Source organism: Lycium barbarum, chromosome 11 (assembly GCF_019175385.1).
Source record: "Lycium barbarum isolate Lr01 chromosome 11, ASM1917538v2, whole genome shotgun sequence".
Taxonomy (NCBI): domain Eukaryota; kingdom Viridiplantae; phylum Streptophyta; class Magnoliopsida; order Solanales; family Solanaceae; genus Lycium; species Lycium barbarum.
In genome coordinates, this window is record NC_083347.1 from 120,644,407 (window position 1) to 120,663,080 (window position 18,674).

Here is an 18,674-nt window from a genome sequence, read left to right on the forward strand (position 1 = left end):
CCCGAATATCAAACTCATCGTCAGTGGGTGCTTCAACATTAGTAGAGCGTTCAACAGTTGCATACATGTCAAGTGTCGCTATACTGATATGATTGCTAAATATATCAGGACTTCGAAGAAATAATGATAAGGAGTCATCGTCCGAAATAAGAGTTTCCTCGTAAATGGGAAATTCCCTAGCCATAATTGATGTTGGATATCGTCCAGTGATAACCACTGAAGGTTAGGATCAGTTATGACCACTTTGCTTATGAAAACACGTTGTAGACGATCGTATTTGAGGGAAATTGAAAACCTTTGTACGGCTCCCGGACGACGGTTATATCTCACTGAACCTTCTTCGTACACAACTTCACCACCCCAATATAAATTAACTCTTACATAATTTTCCGCCATATTATTTTCAACAGAATACAAAAGTAAAAATTAATGGAGAATGCAAGAGAGAAGTTGAGAATTCGTGAAAAATAAAGTCTACAAGAGAGAAGTGGAGAATTCAGACAACCAAAGCAACCAAGACAAAACACCACATAACAACAACAAGTCTCCAAATACTTTGAATTAAAAGCTAACCTGTGGCTCTAAAGTCTGTACATCCGGCACAGGAATGTGTGAGGATCCAACATCAAATGCCATGGGAGACTATGCAAAATAAATAATATAGACACATAAGGTAGCCATTACATTAATGAAATTAAACAAGATACAAGCTATTTGAGTGGTTAGAATACTCACGTCGGTACTCAGTCTCCTCCCAATTGAAGAGCTCTGTCCAGTGAATGCATGTAAAGGCCCCTCAGTCATCCCATAAGAGCTGCTTGTCTGAACACCAAACTGTTGGGACATAACTGCGAGGCTAATAGGCTCAGACGATGCGAATGCCTGAAAAGGCCCCTCACTTCTGATTACCGCTGGTGATTGGACCTCGGGAGCAGACGTCGATGAGCTGGACATAAAATCTATTATTGGGTAATATGCATCATCAGCTGTAGGCATCATTGAGCTGGGCATATCTTGATCAAAACGAACCTCTTCCTCATCAACCAACTGGTGATCCACAGGACCTCGACCCCGTCTGTTACCTGATTGGCGTCCTCTACCACGCGCCGCAGGTCTTGGTACATTAGGACGTTGATGACGAGGCACTTGCACAGTAGGTGGCTCAACATACTCTGCCGGTGGTGTATAATTGGGAGCGAAACTCAACATCGTCCCCAGAGAGGCAGCAGCCATGGACTCTGTATTAATGTGGCTAAACATCTTTGCTATTTCCTTCACTTCATTAGACTTGGTTGGATCTTAGATAGTCTGCTGAGCCAACCTGTACGATTCTTGATGTCCTAAAGCCTAAAAAAAAATTACAAGATTTGATAGTGGTCTAAGACACATATAAAGACATCAAACATCTAATGGAATGTAATGTACGTACCATTGCCTCATGCCTGCTTGCCATGTGTTGGTATCCTCTATCCACATTATGCGCAGGATTTCCTATGAAAATGCGCGAGTGACGTCGATACCAACAAAAATACTCTGATAATGACTATGGGTCTTGAGTTTCATACTCGGCCAGAATTACCCTTTGTCGACGATTTTCCCACAAAAAGTCTGTTTGTGTAAAATTTTTCCTGATCCTCCACTGTTATAGCATACCGCTTGTCACGTTTGTAATGAGAAGGATCAATCTCAGCACATGGTCCCGGAATATGTTGCTTCCTACCGAACTGTCTAAGAACGCGGTCTACCATGTGCCACTCTCGATAGATCCCACAAATAAGGGGAACCTACGCCATCCAAATAACTCGGCCACGCCGACACCACTCAGGGAGTCCATTAATGATGGCCTCTGAATAAGGCTGCCACACAAACTACGATAGAAAGAACATAAAATTACATGATAATAAAATAAATAAATTACACATAAGCGTAACTATTATATCAAAATGCCATTAACAACCATAATTATGATAAAATACCTGACCATCTGTTAGGTTGTCCAATACATCCCTACATGAGCTTTACGATGAGTCCACTTTCGTGCAAGAGCCGTGTGTGGCTGAAGGGCCCTGGGTGGTGGCTGCATCGGTATAATTCGCTTCCAAGCCCAAACCTATATTAAAAATTTAAAATAAATACATAAAAACCTTATAACTATCAAATAGGACAACCAAATAAAATTATATAATTTTAAAGGTCACGTACCTGCAATAAGGAAATGAATCCACACACATCCTTGGCTTTCCTCAACGAAGCGCGGCATAAACAAGTATACAAATATGACAATGCAGCCGCTCCCCAAGCTTGTCTACTCATTGCTCTAAGGTCACGCATGTCAAGCAAATAGTCTAAGTTAAGTAAGTCACCGGCCTTATCCGGAAATATCGTGCTGCCACAAAGCCATAGCAAGTACAACCTAACCCGCTGTTGCACATCAATTTCTGGGGTCTGATCTGTAATGTCACCTAAGTCTCTAATATATTCAATTAATTTATTTACTTCTAACCTACTAACACCATTAAAACAATCCAGACCGGGTGCCCAACCAGTAAGCTCATGGATCAATTGTTGCCACCCAACAATACTTATATTTCTAGCATTAAGATCATTCAAGGGATTACCATCAACAACCATGCCAAACATAAGCTCAATATCTTGTAATCTGATGGTCGCCTCACCCGTACGCAGATGAAAGGTGTGCGTCTCAGGAAGCCATCTCTCTATAAGTGCAGTGATGACTGCCCAATCATATGATACACATCCTACCTCTACTACTCCCCTAAATCCACACAAGACAAAGTGGTCAAGGATGCGAGGATGAAAAGGATGACGCCTCACGTGCTTCCAAAATTCGGTATCCGCGCGGCGTGGAAACAGGAATCCGGTCGGTCCTCTCAAGGCACCATCCCACACAGCCTGTGATCGATGCTTCTCTTGGAGTGTTAACACATCGTACACTTCTGGTCCCGGATGTACGCATACCCATGGAAACTCCATACCTTAGATAAAAAAAAAATGTAAGTCCAGATCAAGCTATGTGGAGTAACTTACTATTAAAAAAAAATATATTATTCCAATTTTAGCCGAACAAATATGCACTGGCTAGATAAAGCCAACTTTCATACGCCTTATTTAGAAACCACTGATAGTGGACCACATTAATACCTATAAGGTATAGACAAAATAATTGTCCACCCACTTAGACTTAGGTCCCATATAATAAAGCATTATCCTGACATTTTAAGTATATTTTTTTTTTGGGCTACTGAGGCATCAATTAAGTTTCACTTTTCTGGCTATATAAATATTACATTAAAGGTACAATGAAAAACAATTAGTTATTCAGATCTTTTATATAACAATCCACAAAAATAACAGTAACATAACAACAAATTTCTTCAAAAGTGCTACTAAACAAATCGGACCTTTTATATAATAATGCTTCTAACAATCATCTCTTAAGTTCAAATTAAAATAACACAAATAACATAAACATATATCTTATACGTATTAAAATAACACAAATAAAAAATAACAATTAAGATATATAAGACAAACAGATATCTACATCTACTATAAATATACAATATTATATGAGTTAGAAAAAATACCTTAATTTAAATAGCAACAAAAGATAAAGATGAAGAAGTTGCTCCAAAAATTAGACTGTAATGCAGGGTTTAAAAAGAAAATAAATGGAGGAGAAGGAAAAGGAGAAAGAGATGGAGAGGAAGTTCTGTAACTTCAAAAATGGAGGAAGAGGCGGAGGAGAAAGCTGAGAAAAATTAGGGCAACAATGTAAGTCGTGGATAGTACCACGTTTCACAAATATATATTGTAAAACGTGGACTGATCCACGTTATACAAAATTATTTGTATAACGTGGATCAGTCCACGTTATACCTTTTAATTTTTTTTTTTTTTAATTTTTCCATGATCGGTCTGACAATGGAAAAAAAATTGGGGTATAACGTGGACTGCTCTACGTTATACCCGTTTTGGTCTGTAAATAAAGTGGGTATTCAACATTAGCATACAAGATGCTAACCAATCCATAACCATAATGACGTCGAAGTCGACCATCTCTAATTCTACAAGGTCTGTTAAGGTCTGACAGCTACAAATCACTACCGTACAACCCCGATAAACTCTCCTAGCAATAACAGACTCACCAACTGGTGTGGACACAGAAAATGATCTACTCAATGACTCATGTACAATATATCGAGCGACAAGTTTGTCACAACAACAATCAATACTTCTCCATATCTCTTTCTCCCTTCAAAACACATACAACAACAACAACAACATAACAACTTGAGGAATTTTTTAGAATGGTGGCATTTCTATACTTAGGGATGAGGCATAGATTAGTGTGGTTAACAACTTCATCCATAATGTGAGAGGTGAACACTTTTTGGCAGAATTGGATGATAGGGTGTTGAAGAGTTGTCCAAACCTTCCGATAGAAGAGAGGGTGTATCCCATCTAGACCAGGAGCATTGAGAGGTTTAAAGGAAAAGATGTCATTCTTGATTCATATTCCTAAATTTCAATACCCATTTTGATATTATCTAACTTCGTAACTCTGCCTTCTCAATTCGTATCTTGTTCTTTGGAAATACGTCTTCCTATTCCATTTTGATAATGTTAAAATAGATGGGATTTGAGACGTCATAGATTGTAAAATGGAACCATATGAGAGCTTGCAATAGCTCTTAACGTGTGAGATGATTTTTGAAGATAACTTTTACTTTTTCTTGAGAGGTTTAGTTTTGTAGTTCATTGTGTTTTTTTAGTTATACAATCTTTTTAATAAAAGATCAGTGAAGAATATTTCCGCCGTTGCTTTGACATACATCAAGATAGGTGTGAATATAATCTTCATCAAAAGATAGATTCATATGTACCCGACATCCGCCGTTGCTTTGACGTACATCAAGATAGGTGTGTATATCAGAATGATAGTGTGATTGTTGAAATGGCAAAAGGGTTGGTTTCCTCCACCAGCAATTGCATAATAGTGTTTAAAAGGTGTCTATACACTCATATACACACCTCTTATACACTAGTATACATTTTTGTATACCTATATACATAATGTGTCTGTCTTGTATAAAAATGCAATTTTTATTCAAACCAGTCCAGATCTATGTTTATACCCACTTATACAATATTGTATAATTACATATAAATGTGTATACGTGTGTATTTTCTTGTATAATATTGTATAATTATATTATTTAGTGTATATACCTACACATTATACAATATTTGTATAATTGTATATAAATGTGTATACATGCGTATTTTCGTGTATAATATTGTATAATTCTTTTTAGTGTATATACCTACACATAATATACCTTCAAATACCTATATACATAATGTACTTGTCTTTTATATATAAGTGTATCAAAATGTATTTGGGCTAACGCTTTACGATGTAAGTTTTGGACTTTTTTTTTTGCAATATAAATGAATAAATTGTATATTTCTGAAATTTCTCTCAATTGTTTTTCTTTGATTTGATTGGATTTTGGTGAACATCGCTATTAGGACCCCTTTATCCCTCTTTAAGGAGGTCAACGCCTGCGTAGGGCTTAATTTTGTAAGCACACTCTTAGCGACTTCTTTTCTAAGACATCTGCTTGGAGTTGGGACTGTTGCAAGCCTTGTGACGTCTCTTCCTCTCTTCTCTTGACTGTTGCGACCAGTGGTTGAATCAGAATTTCCGCCGAGAGGTTCAAAATATAAAAAAATAAATATACGAAGAAGCCTAAGGAGGTTCAACATCTATTATATATACATAAAAAATAATTTTAACCTTGTAAAAACAGTGTTTTTTTTCCGCCGAGGGGGTTCGGATGAACACCGTCGGCATAGTGTGGCTCCGCTTGTGGTTGCGACTTCTTTTTTCTTATTTTTCTACTTTTTTCATTTCTTCGACTTGCTGCAGTTAGTTTCTACTTAGAGCCTGTTTGGATGGGCTTAAAAAAAGCAGCTTATAAACTGTTTTAGATAAGCCAAGCTAAATAGGCCCAATTATTTTTTTGGGTTTATTTTATTATAAAATAACTTTAAACTGGCCAGTCAAACACTCAAAAAAGCTGAAAACAGTTTATAAGTCAATCCAAACGGGCTCTTAATATGTTATGACATATGAGGATTATTGAGTATCATAACGTATCTATTATTTACGTCTTAATTTAATAATTGAAAGATTTTGCTTAATATGTTAGTTTTATTAAATTCTTGGTTATTTATCTACGCTTATTTAATACTTCTTTCGTTCCATAATAAATAAAGCTTATGCACACCTCTTATAAAATTAAGAGTATTTTTACTAACTTATCTCTAATTAAATGTCTAGAAAAAAGAAAAGTTTAATAATTTTTTATTATGTAAATAAGGGTCATTTTAGAAGTGGAAGATCAATTTCTTCTTGAAATTCTAAAGCATCACTTATTTTGAAATACTCCCTTTGTTTCAATTTGTTTGAACTTATTTCCTTTTTAGTCCGTGCCAAAATGAATGACCTCTTTCCTAATTTGGAAACAAATTCACTTTATGAATGATTTACAGTCACACAAATTTTCAAGTCTTATTTTGAACCACAAGTTTCAAAAGTCTTCCTTTATTCTTAAATGTCGTGTCCAATCAAATGAGTTTATATAAATTAAAACGGAGGGAGTAATAAAAAGCCTAAAAAGATCACTTATTATACAATAAAGAGAGTTTTTTTTTTTTTTTTTTAAATTTTATTAAATTGCGCTTGACGTCGCTTTTTTCCGCTTCTTGCTCTCCAAAGCACTGCCCTCTAATAAAATGGCGGGACAAAAAAAGAAAAAGAAAAAGAAAAAGAAAACAAAATCCGAATCTCAATTCTGACCCGCCAACTATAAACCCTAACAATTTCCCCAAATCCCAATTTTACCTGATTTTTCATTGCAGAATGTCTAGTTCTGGTGAAGATTTTTCTCAATTTGGCATTTCAGTAGAGGTATATATATATATATATCCCAGCCTTTCAATGCATAATTCACAATTTGGGTGTTTTTTTTTTTTTGTTTTGTACTTTACTTCCATGAGTTAGATATTTCATATGGTCACTTAACTAAGAGCTCGTTTGGATTGGCTTATAAGTTGCTTATAAGATGTTTTCAGTTTTTTTTGAGTGTTTGACTGACCAGCTTAAAATAAGTCATTTTGTGCTTAAAATAAGCTCAAAAAAATAATTGGGCCCATTTGACTTAGCTTATCTAAAGCAGTTTATAAGCTGAAAACAGCTCTACCCAACTTATTTTTTTTTAGCTTATAAGCTGGAAGAAGCTTATAGGCATAAGCTCATCCAAACAGGCTCTAATACTCCCTCCGTACTGATATGGAGTTTAAAAATTAAAGGAATACTATAGATATATTTGTGTGGCTAGAAAGCATTTCGTTATGGATAAAATGAGAAATTTAAAAATTAAATTGTTACTCCCTTCGTCCCAATTTATAAGATACTCCTTCCTTTTTAGTTAGTTCTAACACTTTTCTATATTTAGTAACAATTCAACTTTTAACTTTTTTTTTTTTTTTTTGATTAGCGCCGGGTGTCCGAGTCAACTTTTAACTTTCTAGCCGCACAAACTTCAAAAGTGTTTTTTAAACTTCGTGCTGAGTCAATTTCTTAAATTTCGTACCGAGTCAAACACCTTCATTTAAAATGAGACGGAAGGAGTACTAAATATAGAAAAGTGTCATATTTTTTGGGACTGACAAAAATAAATAATAGAGTGTTACATCAATTGGGACAGAGGGAAATAGCTTGTAAAGTCACTTTCTTTTTTGAAGAAAATTGAAATCAAAGAAAAAAAAATGACTTTTTGTGATAATACGGTTAATTGAGTGACCATCTGAGAAATCCACCCTTACTGTGTTGTAAGTCACCTTTTTTCTTGATTTCAATTTTCTTTAACAAAGTAAGTGACTCTCGGAGTTGATAACTAGTATTAGTTAAGTGACTATCTGAGAAATCAACCCTTTGTAATGACCTGTTTGGTTGTTATTGCGTTTTGACCATTTTGCCCCCGTTGACCCGTCCCCGAGCTTTCTTAGTACAATTTTGACCCGCGGGGACAGGTGGCACGGTTCCCTAGGCATGGGAGTGAGTACATTTCTTCCGCTTTACTTATGTTTATGATTGTTGGGAATAAGGGTTCGCCCGCTGAGTTGGGAAAGGTAGGTGCCCACACGACTTAGTGAAATTGCTCGTGGCACCCTTACTGTGTTGTTAGTCACTTTTTCTCTTGATTTCAATTTTCTTTATCAACGCATGTGACTTTCTAAGATAATAGCTAGTATTAGTTGAGTGAACATCTGAAAAATCAACCCTTATTGTGTTGTATAACAGGAAAAAGACAAGCTTGTAGCAGAGGTGATTCGGTATGTATTATTCAAGACTGAACAGAGTTCAGGGTGCCCAATAAAGAGGGAGGAATTAACTCAATTGATCACTGGCAAGAATTATCGTCAAAGAAATCTGCCTGCTTTTGTTATCAATGAGGCGAAATCGAAGCTTTCCTCCATTTTTGGGTTTGAAATGAGGGAACTTCAACGTTCTCGATCTTCTGCTAATCAAAACTCTCGCGCATCTCAGCAAGGTTTTTCTTTAAACTATTGTTCTTGCTTCATTGAATTAACTACGAGAACTGTTTCTTATGTGGGTATTTTAGTTGGATTTAGTAACTAAACTCCCTTATTGCATTATCTAGTTGATGTTACTGTCTTTTTCTCGGATGCTATGTAATGCATTTCCTATCGCGTTATTTCGTTTTTGTTACTGCTTTCCTTATTTCTGTATCCCCTTTTTCAAACTGTTGTGAAATGCTTTACTTGAGCCGAGGGCCTATCGGTAACAACCTCATCTATCTCTACGACGTAGGTGTAAGGTCTGTGTAAACTTTACCCTCCCCAGACCCCACTTGTGGGATTACACTGGGTATGTTGTTGTTGTGGATCGAGTAATTAAAACTCCGCAAATGTGTGTCTTACTGTAGCATGGGCCTTTGCCGCTTCAAACGGGTGTTTTTTTTTTTTTTGGGGGGGGGGGGGGGGGGTTGATTAGAAAGTGTGGTATTTATTCGCTTCCCAAAGATATTTAGGGAGAAAAGGACTTCTTCAAATACAGTCCGTTAGTACAGAATTTTGCTACTTTTTTCTTTCTATTTTTAGTAGTTGAGTAGATAGAGAAGATTTGATCCATCCCCGAGCTTCTTCTGGATGTCATAGGAGGCTTTCGGTAGTCAAGAATAAAACAGATAGGCTCTTCTTGACTTGCAAAACATAGCCAGGTAAAAGAGGATGGGTTGCACTAGGCTAATGGCCAATGTGAAAATAGAAACTAATATTAAGTTACTCAAGATGCACCCATATAGGAAGGGGATACATGGGCATCCATGCGTGGTGTTAAATGAGTTTTTAAAAATAGGAGAATAGTCCGGAGAATTCAACTAGTCTAGGATTAAGGTTTAGTTGAATGCTGATTTTACGGAGTAACTTAAATCTTGCATTGTTTGCATGCAGTATTGACTATTTCCTTAGATAGTTGACAGCTTCTTTATTTATTTTTAATAGAAAAAAAAAGAAATCTGTAGGCATACCATCAAAACTCTGTTGCATTCCATCTGAATATCTTTTTGAGTAATTTTAGTTTTGCTACAAGTTTTGGAAATACTCAAGGAATACAAAAACAAAAGCAATCAAAACTTTTGATATGTCTCAGAAGGTTTGCAAGGCTGATTTTCCATCATCCCATTCAAAATTCATATATACTGGCAGGAGGAGTGATCTGGCTCTTTTATGATCTTCAATTTTCTGTTTCACCAGTCGAAACGAAGTGTTTGCAAGGCTGATCTTGAGCTTGCCGCCTTGATTTTAGCAACCTCCTTTCCACTAGATCTTTGCAATATGTAGCTCTTTAAACATTTTTGTAAGCTCTTCCTCAAGCTTAAATCTTTCAAAGATTGCTTATTGCCATTGCCAGCAGTGCCTTTGCTTTCTTTCATACGAACCAAGTTTTCCTTGTCATCTGAAACAAGTATCTGCCCGATGCTTGTCGCTGCTGATGAATTCTTAAGTGGTGTCAACCAGCTTGTTTGAGTGATAAGTTAATAGGATTCAGTGCCCCAGTGAAGACTGTTTATGGGGCACCGTTAGGTCTGAGAGAAGCCAGGTGAGGAAGAGCATGAGCAGCACTATCCACATTGGCCTCAGCATGATCAATTACAGATTCTTCCTTAGGTTCTTTCTCCAGCAACTTTCATGTTAGCTTCTGAAATATCTTTCACACACCGTTGATTTCCACTCACCTTAGCCTCGACCTCAACGTTGAATTGCCTGAACAAATACACTTCATGATAATCTATGTTAGTGTTTGGATTGGCTCTCACAGGTTTCCTATCAACTCTTGTTTTCCTGCCACATCGGAGTTACATTCTACACCCTCATCCACTTGAAATTCAAACATTTGATTAAAATTATATTCTTCCTCTCCATTTCTGCCACAAAATCAGATGCATCACCACAATGGGGCTCATCCTCTTCATGCAGACCACCTGAATTTCTCTTTGTATCATCACCCAAGTTCTAGCTTTTGTTCGGAATATGTCTTTCCTTTTTAGCCTCAGCATGATCAATTTCAGATTCTTCCAGGGTTCTTCTCCAGAAACTTCTTCAGATCCATCGTTATTGTGACCAAGTGCTACTTCGTATGAGCTCTCTTCTGCTTTTGTATCTAAAGCAAAAACTACCAGGTCATTTCCAGTGTCTTGTTGAACACCGTACTCCATGTCTACCAGTGTTATCAAAAGCGAAAAGCGCAAAAGAGCTCTAAGGTCAGCTGGGGCTTTAATCACAAAGCACAACTAAAGCACGGGCTTTAATGAAAAAAGGCGCAATGGTGCAAAATATATATGTTTAGTCAAACACTAGTAATAATAGGCATGAATAAGAAATACATGGACAAAGGGATCGTTAAAACATTACGATAAAGTGAAATATCAATTATCTAGTGTCACCTCTTCAAGAGAGGCTCATTGGCAAGGAAAAAGGTGACTTAGAGCATTGATGATGACACTGAAGCGCACATAAAGTGAGGCGAAGCGCTCAACATTTTCTGAGCCTCGCTTCAGGGCTTAAGTACGCTTAATGCGCGCCTTTGACAACACTGATGTATACTTCATCATTTTGCACCAAAGGTATTTGAATCGTGACCTGATACAGTATCGGTTTCATTCTTGATGTCCAAACTCTCACATGATTCCAAACCAATACCATTTTTGTCTAGTTCTTCAGTCTTGTGAACAGAATACCGCTCACCTCCAAACTCTCATCAGTTTCATCAGAAATGCATCAAATGTGATGGTTCCTGACTCTTCATTCTCTTGTGTGCTTGATTCCTGCATAGATTTCCCAGCTAACCTCACCGATCGACGAGTGCTGTACACTTGCCTAAGTGAACTCTTTGCCTTCACTTTCTTTCTTTGGCTAGTGAGAACAGCTGCTGGTGTCTTTGGAACATCTTTCTTTTCTTCCTTAATCTGATCCCCAGTATTCTCTTTTGGTTCACATGCCTTCATTACATTGTCCAGCTTACTGGATGTTCCTCTCGTTCTGCAGCAGCTCCTACTCAAGGTCTGCAAAGTTTCTGAGTCATGTTATATTGACTTTTGTTGGGTAGGCGACCAGTCCGAGGTACACTTGTTACTGCTTCTGACTTCCAGGAGACTCCATGGATGAGTTTGCAATATCAGATTCACATGTTTTCAAGACCTCTTCAATCCCATCACCAAACTCGAAAGATTGAAGAGCATCAGCAATGGCGACATTGGTGATGTTAGCTGGGAGAGCTTGCAATTCTCTCCTTGTGAGGCTGTGGAAATCCACCCCTGTGATTGAAATCGATATGCAATTGTTGGGGGGTGGGGAGGAGGTTTTTATGAGCGGCACTTGGATTTTCCATCTGAATATCCCTAGATATGTAGTACAAAGTGTGGATATTTGCTACTTATAGTAAGCTAAAATCTTCGAAAACAAACTAAAGTTGGAACTGTGATGTATAAGGTAGGTACTAGTAAGTAGTATTCAATATTGAGGCTGCAAAATGGAATTCTTCAGCTTAAGCTGCAAACCTTTTTAGTGTTATTAATCTATTTGTAAGCATAGGCTGTGTATACTGTTATTTAATTGTGTATTTCTAACATGGTCTTTTTCATGATGGACAGTGGCAGCTGATTCAAAGTCATATGTTCTCATAAGTCAGCTACCCGCAGATATATACAAGGCATGTGTGGAGGATGAAAAGAAATCACATGTCACTGCTCTTACTTTTGTCGTTACTAGCATTGTTAAACTTGCTGGAGGAAACATTAATGAAGGTATATGTGCAATTTCATATGTACTTGAACATATTTTTCCATTCCTATTTGTTTTGTGTCCTTTACGTCCCAATATCTAAGAGAGGAATGAAGCTTAAAATTGCTGCCATCAGAAAATCTTTGGCATCAGTTGAGACGGCTGGGATTGTCTGAAACTGATGAAAGCCATCCTGTTCACGGAAACGTCAAACTAGCATTGGAAGCAATTGTTCAACAAAGGTTAGAACTGACAAACCAGAGGAGTCCATGTCATATAGTTCTGCTTTCTGGTGTTCTAATTTTGGCACATCCACAGATACTTGCACAAAGAGAAAGTTAAAGGTCCAGAAGGTAATACAACGTTTTATGAACTTGCTGAGAGGGCACTAGATGGGCCAATTAATGATGGAATGAAAGAGCATATAGCAAAGGTATATTCACACTTTTGTTGCATCTTATGCTTTTAGAGCTAATTGCTTATATGGTCACTCAACTTTGGGTAATTGGCCATCAAAGTCATCGATCTTTTTTTTTTCTTTCTAAAAGTCACTTTACTTTACCTAATTAGCTTCAATGATCATCTTCACTAGATTGTATTTTTCAGGAAGATTTAATGATGTAACAAATTTAATTTTGAAAGAAAATAAACTTTTTATTGAATTATCTAAACAAATTATTTCAGAATGGCGCTTTTAGTATGCAATTATCTTGAATGGCGCTATTTCAGTCTTGTGCAAGGGTAATATGGGTTGAGGAGAGTTGCATTCACCTTGATTATGAGTTGTCTTTTATTGTGTTAATAATAAGCTTTTGCTGCGTCCTTATGGTTCCTGAATTGTTGTTTGAGTAGATTTGTGTGGCCGTCATTTATTTGTTGCAAGAAATTTATCGACTAGATATCGAACGTACCACAATCCTTGCATCAACAAGCTATATGCTTTGTTTCTCCCTATTTGGGAAGCTGGGGTAAGATCGGTAGCAACCAATCCTACTTTATAGAAAGTGTGTCACATTTCACATTGATACTTGATGCTTGTTGCAATTTGACAAACTTGCCAGTTGGTCAACTCCAAAAATCTGAATGGACTTACTAATTAATCCTTGGAACTATCCCATTGCAGATCGTGAACAAAGATATTGCCTCGGTGGACGCTGACTAGTTGCTTTACTGCTGACTGTGATTCTTCACAAGTGTCTTTGGCCATAGTTCATAACTGTACGATATTAGTCTTTGAAGCTGTTAATTTGGTATATGATGTTTTAGCTTCACCAGAAGTGCCACTTTCATTCTTCGTCGACTTTTGTAGTAGTAGTCATTAGTGTATTTAAGCAGCTGAGTTTATGTTATTTATCTGATCATCCTTTTTGTCTGGCATACTTATTAAGTTTTGGTTATAGAAGTATTAATACCCCATCCAGCAAAAATCTTGAATTGGTCATTCTTTTGGATAATATTTGACAATGTTTCATGCATCCATCTTTTAATCTGAGCAAATTGTGCTGCTTGCTTATGTGCTTGAACAATTAACCAGGAATGCAGATCATTGTCCTTATCCAGTATGTAACTAAGTTGTTTATTTTGGAGATCTGTGTTAACCTCAAAATAGTGTTACAATCACTTATCCAAACATGGTAGGTGAAATTCCCGTCAAGATTCTGAAAAAGGCGAGCTCCGATGGGAGAAATGGATGTCTATTTATATGGAACACTTAAACCTAAAGTTTACAAATAAAATTTACTTCGGGCACCTTTTCAACCTCTAAAATGACGATCCGAATGTTTACGTATCCTTGATGTATTGAGCCTATAATATTGTACGCAGAAAAAAATATCAAATTCTATATAAAATATTGACGTTTCGAAGTCTTGACACATGACTAATCATTGGTCAAAGTATAGAAAAAATATTAAGTGTTGCAAAAAATAAAGTTGGCCAATTTTTTTTTTCTTTTTTGGTACTGTTTCTATAACGCAGTATTTTACTGCGTTATAGAATTTTTTTTTAACAGCTTCTATAACGCAATAAAATACTGTGCTAAAGCAGTTAACGGCTCCGTCTCCGTGAACTGCTTTAGCGCAGTAAATTACTGCGCTAAAAGTAGTTTTGTAACATTTTTTTTGTCAGGATATTTTGGTTCAAAGTGATTTTTTTTTGGGGTATTTTAGTTCCGGACTCTAAAAACTTCAGCATATTCTTTTGACTAATGGAAGAAATAAGTTTTTATAGTTTTTTCATTTTCTGTGTAATTCATTTGCAGAGGCATAGAGCAGTTCAATAGAGAATGTGAAGGCATTCAACTATTATTTGTTTTGTTCCAAAAAGATTGTCTATCTTTTCTTTTTAATCTGTCTAAAAAAGATTATCTCCTTTTTTAGACAGATTAAAAAGGAAGAAGGGGAAGAGAAGGGTAAATGGATTGGGGGTGCTAAGGTGGCAAGCCATACAGTGTGCACTTCATCGAGTTATTTGTGCCACATCAAATTTCATGTCCATTATGGATAATTTTAATGGAGGAGGGATATATTTAGATTTAAAGTATAACAATGGGTATATTTAACATTTTTTCTAATAGTATAGGGGTATATTTGACCCTTTTCCGAAATTAGTTTTACATCTTGAGTTGGGCCCTGCAAATACACCCTCTATCCAAAAAGACTATTCCCCTTTCTTTTTTAATCTGTCCAAAAAGATTTTTTTTTTATATTTAAAAATAATTTAACTTTATGATATGATTTACAGCCACACAAATATTTAAGATTTATTTTAGATCACACATTTTAAAAAACTTCTTTTTTTCTTATACTTTATGCTAAGTCAAAAGAAAATAATCTTTTTGGACGAGAGACTAGTTATTAGAATTTTGCACATTTTAAAAGTCTTTCTTTTATTTTTTATATTTTGTGCTAAGTCGATAATCTTTTTGGACGAGGGAGTAGTTATTAGGTAAAAATGGATATTGGTTTCTGTTATGCATAATAAAATAACAATATCCACACATTTCTCATTTTTAGTTGTGGGTTTAAGTTTAACATTAACAAGAGTAGAAGAAGCAGCGGAAAGGGTTATTGAGTTGATTGAAGCAAGGATGAATTCCATTTCACTTAGTATGTCTGCTCCTATTATTATTACAAACACAAATACAAGAAAATCAGAATTTCTGTCAGGAAAATGGAAACCCCAAATATCCTCTTTAGAGTACAAGTGCAGGGCGTCACAGTCAGAGACCGTTTATCAAGGCATTTATGGCCCTTGGACCATCCAAGACTCCGATGTTCGAGAGGTAAAACCCCTTGGAATTCCTTTCTTGCTCCTCTCTTAAAGGAAGGATGTTCACTTTTCAGAGGTTTCCCCAGCAATGTAATTCACTGAAATTGGGAGCATTCATTTGAAAAACATTCTCCCTGCATCTTCATTACTTCTTTTCAATTTTTTTTTTCTTTTAGTTTTGATAACCTGGATACCTGCCACCTCCCACAAGCAACACTTACTTACCAGGTAACTATGTCCCCCAAGGTTACGATACACACAGGCGAATTTAGGATTTCTGTAGCATGGGTCATTACCTTAAAAAAAAAAAATGTATTAAGCGTTAATTGATCTCTAGTCCTTTAGATAAATAACTTAACTTTCAACCAAGTTCACTATTCAGTCTTTTGTAGTATGCGTTCCAGCAGATATATACTAATTTTAGAAAATATATACATAAAATACTTAGTTTTACGACGAGACCACGTGTTCACGTGCTGCAAAAATAGAGCCTAAAATCGCCCCTGAGGATAGATGGGAAGAGATCACCTATTGTTTTATTTTGTCGCCACTGGGCTTTGAACCTGAAACTTCATGGTTTTTAATCTACTTCATTGACGTGCTAGTTCTTTTCTATTTTGTCTATGTCACTAAGTATTGTGGCCGAATGAATTTTGCAAGTTAAAACAAATGATGAATGCAAAGCGTTTTCTTCTATTCTATCAATCAATTTCGATGATGCGTTAATGTTATCAACACTGCAGGTAATTTTGTATAGATCAGGATTAGTAACTGCAGCTGCATCATTCGTTCTTGCATCTTCTACGGCTTTGCTTCCCAAGGATTCAGTTATTAGCAACTTGGTTGAGAGAAATATTGATTTAGTCTATGCAATTGGATCGTGCGGACTTGGCCTCTCATTATATCTTATTCACATTTATGTCACTGAAATTAAACGTACTCTTCAAGCTTTATGGTTGCTCGGTGCTCTTGGATCATTGGCAACCTATTCTGCCCTTGCTCAGCCCGCTGACAAGAATTTAGTTCAATATGTTGTCGACAATCCAACGGCTGTTTGGTTTGTCGGACCACTATTTGCAGCATTGACAGGACTTGTCTTCAAGGAAGGTTAGGAAATTTTTTGTTTTCATAGAAATAACACTAGCATGCAATTATAGATTGTGTTTTTATTCTTTTTTAAAAATCTTCAATTAAATAGATGTGCCATAATGGAAATACAAAATACTGATAAGTTATAAGATTAGAATCTTATGCTTAAGGTGATAAACATGGCCAATAGTTGAGGAAGCAGAAAAGATATAAGAGAACCTAAAACTCGGTGTCGTTCCCTACAAGAGGCTTCTGAAATTGTATTGAACAGTAGGAAATCAACATTCTTCTTTGCTCTCCGCCCTACCATCTCAAGGATCAAGTGAAACGAAGGATGTCTGGATATGTGCATGAGGAACAAGGTATCATTATTGGTGAAGAGTTTTTACCAAATTGGATAATTGATTACTCGATTCACGCATCCTCAAACAATATATGTAGAAAACAATTGTTTACCTTGAGATCGATTGTTCTCCATCAACTTTTACCTCCGCATTTTCACCTAGCACAGCACAGCATTATCAAATGGTTACTCGTTTTAGATACTGCATTTGCTATACAAATATTATTTTTTAAATTTTTGTTTGCAAGTTGAGGGTTTGGAGATGTATCAAAATGTATGCTGCTTTTCAGAATAAAGGAACATGCTTATTGTCCCTTAGCTGTAGTTATCACGAGCAGTTATGATATATAATTTCATATGTACAAATGATACTGCTTTAGCTTCTAGTTTCTGTAAAACAGTCCATTCTATTTAAGGATGCCGAGTTTATTTTTGTTATCTTGGAAACAGGACTTTGCTATGGAAAGTTGGAAGCTGGTATTCTGACATTTGTCATCCCTTCGCTCCTACTGGGGCACCTGGTAACATTTGCACCTGTGCTGCTAACCGAAAAATTTCATTCTATACAGAGTTATTTAGTTATAAACTTGAAATATACTTTTCCATCCTTAGCAATTGAGGCATAAATCCTTCATCAGCAGGAAATGACAACCTGAAGATCTTGAGATGCTCCAATCAAAACTTCTTTTTCCATTTTTGCCAGCACAGCACTCCAGCAATGATTGCTGGCCTAGGCTTTCAAAAGTTAACAAAACCATTGGAAACTGTTAAGAGTTGGTCTTTGAGACCATAATTGTTTTTTATTTTAAAATTTTACTTCAGAATTCTATTTGTCCAACCAAGAAACTAAGGACAAATTTATATTTTCATGTTGAAATTGTTTCATATTATATTTATAATGATCTAACGACTATCATCTGGATTATAGACTGGTGTGATGGATGATGGAGTAAAGATTATCCTATTGAGCACATGGATGGCACTGTTTGTGGTCTTTGCTGCGAGGAAGTTCACTCAGCCTATCAAGGTAGACCCCGTCCATTCGTTTGGTTGTGCTCTTTATCCCTACCCATTGTACTTTTCAAATTTAACAAAAACAACAAAGTATTATGTATCTATCAATGTAGACCCCCCAGAAACAATTCCTGTAACAAGATCTAATCCACTTTGCTGGTATTGTTTCTCTTTATATTTCAGGATGATATAGGAGACAAATCAGTATTCATATTCAACGATCTGCCAGAGGAAGAAAAAGCTAATCTGATTGAGAAACTTGGACAGCAAGAGTACACTAAAAATGAGCCTTGATTGGGATGTATACTAGTCTTGTCCCTCACTGAATGCTACTTGTATAGTTGTATACTAGTCCCAATATATATAATATATAGAAACATGAGTAAAGGTGCTGTGTTCAACATGTATGCTTAATGTCATTTTCTTTTTGTTCAATGGTACTATTTTGGACTTCTTGCATTAGTTAATGAAATGTGACTTTTAATCTCGAAGTGAAAAGCCACGTATCATTTGCCACTGGTCGGGTTCATCGCCTTCTAACTATCCCCATTTCTTATTCTTT

At 36.2% G+C, this 18,674-nt stretch overlaps 2 protein-coding genes across 3 annotated transcripts; both read left to right on the forward strand.

The window, feature by feature from the left end:
- Positions 1-6,786: 6,786 nt before the first annotated feature.
- Positions 6,787-13,823, forward strand: LOC132618675 (uncharacterized). Of its 2 annotated transcripts, XM_060333694.1 has the most exons (7): positions 6,787-7,000; positions 8,125-8,223; positions 8,396-8,645; positions 12,267-12,419; positions 12,533-12,638; positions 12,715-12,829; positions 13,520-13,823. In XM_060333694.1, the coding sequence occupies exons 1-7, from the start codon at positions 6,953-6,955 to the stop codon at positions 13,556-13,558; spliced, it is 810 nt and encodes a 269-aa protein (XP_060189677.1). In that variant the 5' UTR covers positions 6,787-6,952; the 3' UTR covers positions 13,559-13,823. The 2 variants fall into 2 exon arrangements, with proteins under 2 accessions (XP_060189677.1, XP_060189678.1); XM_060333695.1 differs by lacking the exon at positions 8,125-8,223 and having other exon boundaries at positions 6,790-7,000.
- A 1,562-nt stretch (positions 13,824-15,385) lies between these two features.
- On the forward strand, positions 15,386-18,628 carry LOC132617222 (uncharacterized). Its single transcript, XM_060332182.1, has 5 exons — positions 15,386-15,679; positions 16,410-16,773; positions 17,549-17,619; positions 18,027-18,125; positions 18,296-18,628. The coding sequence occupies exons 1-5, from the start codon at positions 15,485-15,487 to the stop codon at positions 18,404-18,406; spliced, it is 840 nt and encodes a 279-aa protein (XP_060188165.1). The 5' UTR covers positions 15,386-15,484; the 3' UTR covers positions 18,407-18,628.
- Positions 18,629-18,674: the final 46 nt, after the last annotated feature.